This window comes from Rhinopithecus bieti, unplaced genomic scaffold, assembly GCF_001698545.2.
Source record: "Rhinopithecus bieti isolate Rb0 unplaced genomic scaffold, ASM169854v2 scaffold_11933, whole genome shotgun sequence".
NCBI lineage: Eukaryota > Metazoa > Chordata > Mammalia > Primates > Cercopithecidae > Rhinopithecus > Rhinopithecus bieti.
In genome coordinates this window covers 1521863-1527862 of record NW_016806995.1, presented here as the reverse complement: position 1 = coordinate 1527862, position 6000 = coordinate 1521863, and the positions used below count along the sequence as shown (strand labels likewise).

Genomic DNA, 6000 nt, shown 5'->3' with positions numbered 1-6000 from the left:
CTCCCTCCCTCCCTCCCTCCCTCCCTTCCTTCCTTCCTTCCTTCCTTCCTTCCTTCCTTCCTTCCTTCCTCTCTCCTGTCCTTCAACTCTTGTTCATTCTTCCAACCAGAAAGTCACTGTGCCATCACTCATATGCTCCAGAAACAGGAAATGGGTGGGAGGGCAGATGGGGGCAGAATCTAGACAGCTGCCACTGAAGACCAGAGTAATTCCTTCTTGGGTTAACAGGGGGGTAATAACCAGCTTTTGCTTTCTTTGGGAGCCCCAGAGAGGACTTTCCAACTGCCATCTCCAGCGCCATCACCAGTCAAGACCCCGAGGCCCATCATGGCTGCATTTAGTTTCCAGCCTGCTGCCTCCGGAGTTACAGTCTTGGCAATTATATTAATCACCATTTCTTGGCAATTATATTGATCACCATCTTCCAGGTGTCTACTGGCCACAGTTTCCTGCGCAGTAGCAGTGAGAGGGGATGCAGCAGGAGTTTGCATCCTCTGTGGCATTGCTGGAACGTTCATTCATTCATTGAGCCATCACCTGCTTCTGGAGCACCTACCGATCCAAGCCACTGGCATCACAGTGAAGACAGAGTTCTAGATTTAGAATGAGCAAGACCTGCCTCTGTGATGCACAACTGTGTAGCCCTGGGTAAGTTGCCCACTCTCTGTGCCTCAGTTTCTTCTTCTATCAAGTCAGAGTGATAATAGTACCTATTTCAATGGTTATTATGGGGATTGAATGAGATAATGCATGAACCATACTTTGTATCATGCCTGCTATACAATGCACTATTTTATTTTCAGCCCATGACTTGCTAGTTGTAGTGGAGATTGCCCGTTACCTACCCAGCATCCAGATCTCACTTATTCCTTCCTAACAGAATTCTAGGTTTGTTCAAGTAGCCCATTCCCAGCTCCAGTAGTAGGTTATTCTTAGTCTAAACCAATCATTTTCAAAGTATGGTCCCAAAACTAGCAACATTGATGTTGCATGGGGACTTGTCAGAAATGTTCTACTTGGAGTTTCAGTTTACATGTGTCCTGTGCCTAGCAGGTGCCTGGCATTGTACAAAGAGAGTCACACAGTGGCTCACATCTGTAATCCCAGCACTTTAGGAGGCTGAGGTGGAAGGACTGCTTGAGGCCAGGAGTTTGAGACCAGCCTGGGCAACATAGTGAGACCCTGTTTCTCTACAAAAAATAAAAAAACAATTAACTGGGCATGGTGGCACAAGTCTTATCCCAGCTACTTGGGAGGCTGAGGTGGAAGGATTGCTTGAGCCCAGGAGGTCAAGGCTGCAATTAGCTATGATTGCACCTCTGCACTCCAGCCTGGGCAACAGAGCAAGACCTTGCCTCGAAAAAACAAAAGAAACAGTGATTTACACCTCAATTAACCCTAATTCATCTCTCTTAACCCTCCAATACAGGTCCTGTTATTTTCTTCTTTATTCATATTAGGAAATTGATGATCAGAGAGGTCAATTTGACTGAGCCCAGTGACTCACGCCTGTAATCCCAGCACTTTGGGAGGCCATGGCCGGCGGATCACTTGAGGTCAGGAGTTTGAGACCAGCATGGCCAACATGGTGAAACCCCGTCTGTACTAAAAATACAAAAAATAGCCGGGTGTGGTGGCAGGTGCCTATAATCCCAGCTACTTGGGTGGCTGAGGCAGGAGAATCACTTGAACCCAGCAAGCAGAGGCTGCAGTGAGCCAAGATCGTATGATTGCACTCCAGCCCGGGCAAGACTCCGTCTCAAAAAAAAAAAAAAAAAAAATGGGGATTTGCTTGCCCAAGATCACACAGCCAGTAGTGGCAAAGTTGATACTGAACCCAGGTCCACCTGATGTCAAGGCCCTGAGCTGTAAGTTCCCTGTTCCTTTTTGTCTACAAATCCATTTCATATCATGTCTGGGCTCTCCCAAAGGCTGGCTCTAAGATAAGGATCCTAGTAAAGATAGTTTATTTGAGCAGATTCCAGTAGGGGAGTGGAGAAGTGAGACAGGGAAGGGAAGGAAGGTAACTCAGGATGTCTTCATGAACAGGTTCCCACAGCAGACACTGGAGCTCAGTCCTGCTGGGATTGAGAAATTGTTTTCTGGGTGCAGTGGCTCATGTCTGTAATTCCAGCGCTGTGGGGAGGCCAAGGCAGGAGGATCACTTGAGGCCAGGAATTTGAGACCAGCCTGCACAACATGGAGAAACCCCATTTCTACAAAAAATACGAAAATGAGCTGGGTGTATTGGTGCACGCTTGTAGTCCCAGTTGCTTGGGGGGCTAAGGTGGGAGGATTGCTTGAGCCCGGGAGGTTGAGGCTACTGTGAGCTGAGACTGTGTCACTGCACTCCAGCAAGACCCTGTCTCAAACAAAAACAAAAAACCCAAAATTTGAGAAATAGCTCTCTTTAGGACAAGAGAATCAATGACTTTATCTACCATCCTTTGACTGCCCCAGCCAGGGGTAATGAGGAAATGATTCCAGCTCAGGGGATATGAGTAGGCACTGACTGTCTAGATTCTGAAATGCATATGCTTGGGCCCCACTAGGAATGTGTGCTTTGAAGAGAGTCCACAGCAGTCTTACAGCAATGTCTTCTCACTGTACTTCAACATAATCCTCATTAGGCCTCCCAATTGCTAAGGCAGAACGGGTTTGCTACTTGTCCAGACCATCACCAAGAGAACCCAGAGGACATGCGTTTAGAAGAGTAAGTTTGCCTTACTGTTTTCCTGCCGTACTGGTCTGAGATATTTCCCCAGAGCGTGGAGCTGGACATCATGCCTACAAAGACCACCTGTGGGGGGAAAGACAGTTTTCATTAGACAGAGGACTTGGATCATTGCACAGAAAGGGAACAACAAGTGGAAGTGGTGACGTCACCCTCTAGGTAACAACAATGATCTAACATTCACTGAGAGCCTGACAAAGGGCAGACACTAAGTGCTTCCTGCAAGCTTCCCAACAATCCCATGGGGAGGGTGCTATTACTATCCCCATTTTACAGATGAGGGAACTGAGACTCAGAGAGAGGCAATTGCATGACCAGTGTCACAGAGGTGTTAAGTGGTGCAGCCTGCACTGGAATCAGGCCTTCTGGCTCCAGAACTAGCTTTTGACAAGTTTCACACCATCCCAAAGAAACACTTGCCCTACTGCTGAGAAAATACCAAGGGCTGCAAGGTAGAGGCTGGAAAGTAGGAAAAACAGGCACATAGGAGGCTGGCATGGGAGCTGTAAACTACTAGGAAGAGAAACCACTCATTGTATGGGAGGCAAAGTCATTGTTACATTGTTAATCCTTGGAGTAACAGCTGGTGAGATTTGAATGATCCTACTCATATGACAGAATGGGGAGCCGAGGCTCTGACAGGTTAAGAAACCTGCTCCGCCTCCCTGAAAGGAGAGAGTAGAGGCAAGTCTTAAGCCCAAGCAGGCTAACTGGCGCCTCATCACCATGCTCTTCCCTCTCTAAGTGCCAGACACCATGCTGAAGGCTTTATGCACATGTCTTACTGCATCCTCACAGTAGCCTTACCTGGTGGTTGCTTCTATTATCCCCATTTCACAGATAAGGCAACTGAGGGCCAGAAAGGGGAGGGCACAGCCTCAGTTTGGTCTGACCCAGAAAGCATTTCCTGTGGCATGTCCGAGAGTGGGTATGGTACACAGAAGCATTCCAAGGGAGAAGCAGACAGTTTATGTATGTATAATTTATTTGTTTGTTTGTTTAGACAGGATCTTGCTCTGTCACCCAGGTTAGAGTGCAGTGGTGTGGTCATGGTTCACTGCAGCCTCAACTTCCTGGGCTCAAGTGATCCTCTCACCTCAGCCTCCCGAGTAGGGGAGACTACAGGTGTGCACCACCATGCCTGGCTAATTTTATTTATTTATTTATTTATTTATTTATTTATTTATTTAGTAGAGACAGGATCTCACTTTGTTGTCCAGGTTGGTCTCAAACTCCTGGTTTCAAGGGATCCTTCCACCTCAGCCTCCCACAGTGCTGGGATTACAGGTATGAGCCACCACACCTGACCCCGAATGGATCATTTTAAGGGAATTCATTTCCAAGTTTACAACTTCCCCACAGACTCTTTCTTAAGAACGTGTTAGGGGTCTTCTTCTCCATTTCCTGCCTGACTCCGTCTTTCTCAGCCACGCCTCTCTAGGCCAGTCTGACCAAGGCATTGCTTTTCAATGTAAACCCTTCAGAGTGCCTCAGAAGCGGCACTGATGATGCGCTTACCGATGACTTTTGCAAGTCATCTGGGTTCTAATACCTTTATTATTACTTTCAGCAGAATTGAAGAACAGTCTAATCAAGCTGTCGGCAAGTCAGGTCATGGAACATAATTTTTCAGAAATGAAAGCTGTGTGCCCTTTGGGACACACAATTTGGAGAGTGTTTTTAAAAATCAAGTGGCATCAGTTTATTGAGTTCTAACAAAACTCCTTCAGTTCCTCAAAACTTTTTTTATGTGAACAAAGATTTTCATATACATATTCATTCAGGAAAAATGACAAATAGGAACGGACCTGGTGCTGAACCCTGTCTCACTTTAGCAATAATCATTCAGGAATATGTAAAATATTTGGGAAACGTTCCACACCACTCATTAAGGGATACATTTCCGATAAAACTTTGCTTATGATTAGCAATTATTTATCAAAATTATATGTTGTTTATGTGGTCTATTGTGTACTACTAAAAATTATAATGATAAGTCAGTGTAGGAGAAAAATGTGAGTGCTTAGAGCCTTCTCGTCTCAGAGAATTAAAACTAATAATTTAAAATGTATGTATTTTGTCACAGAGAATTATCATAGGGTAATGAATGTGATCCTTTCAAGCAAGAAAACATTACATTAGGCCAGCTTGGGCAACATGGTGAAATTCCGTCTCTACTAAACATAAAAAATTAGTTGGGCATGGTGGCGTGTGTCTTTGTTCCCAGCTGCTCAGGAGGCTGGGGTGGGAGGATCTCTTGAACTTAGAAGGCAAAGGTTGCAGTGAGACAAAATCACACCACTATACTCCAGCCTGGGCAACACAGAGAGACCCTATTTCAGAAAAAAAAAATTACATTAAGATAAAATTATATGGAGAACGCCGGGCGCGGTGGCTCAAGCCTGTAATCCCAGCACTTTGGGAGGCCGAAGACGGCGGATCACGAGGTCAGGAGATCGAGACCATCCTGGCTAAGCGCTGGTGAAACCCACGTCTCTACTAAAAAATACAAAAAATCAGCCGGCGCGAGGTGGCGGGCGCCTGTGGGTCCCAGCTACTCAGGAGGCTTGGGCAGGAGAATGGCGTGAAACCCCGGGAGCGGGAGCTTGCAGTGAGCTGAGATCTGGCCCACTGCCACTCCAGCCTGGGCCGGGCAGAGCGAGACTCCTCTCAAGCAAAAAAAAAAAAACAAAAAAAAAAAATTTATGGAGAGAAGAATGGGAAAATATAAGTCAAGAAAATCAATGCAAAAAATTTCCAAATTCTCTCTAAAGAGCTTGTTCATGTAATTTTAAAACAAACAATTGTAGATAGCAGGTAAGTATTTCCATTTTCCACTTTACTAGACACATTTAAAAAAGTGATATGATAATTTTATTTTGATTTTATATTTCAGTACACTGGCAATGGTATCATCTGCAACCTACAATTTTAAAATTTCTTGTCAATGTAAAAACATGTGACAGTCCTGGATTCTACATGGTTTTTATTTAATTCTTTTCTAGATTAACCTAGAACCAAGATGTTTGAAGATTACTGTCTTGGGATAAAGTGTTGCCTTTGTCATGTGCTAAGTGATATTCTTACGTCCTGAAAGAGTTAAGTATCTCTCAAAACACCCATTTTCCTCAAAAGGAGAGATTCTGGCATAGCAGAGCACTGCTTCTATATCATAATAATTACGGTAATCTTGCACAGTATTTCCTGCAGCAACAATGTGCATCTGTAGCATCCTCCTTGGGTACTTTATGTCTCCAACTCCTGCA

The 6000-nt window shown here is 45.0% G+C and overlaps 1 protein-coding gene across 2 annotated transcripts in view; it reads right to left on the bottom strand.

Annotated features, from left to right (window-relative positions):
• SVOP (SV2 related protein) overlaps nt 1–6000 on the bottom strand; it is a 114165-nt gene that overhangs the window by 68280 nt on the left and 39885 nt on the right. For both annotated transcript variants that reach the window (XM_017879721.1, XM_017879722.1), the window contains exon 5: nt 2729–2800. In XM_017879721.1, coding sequence (XP_017735210.1) covers nt 2729–2800 — 72 coding nt within the window. The remainder of the gene's footprint in view (nt 1–2728; nt 2801–6000) is intronic.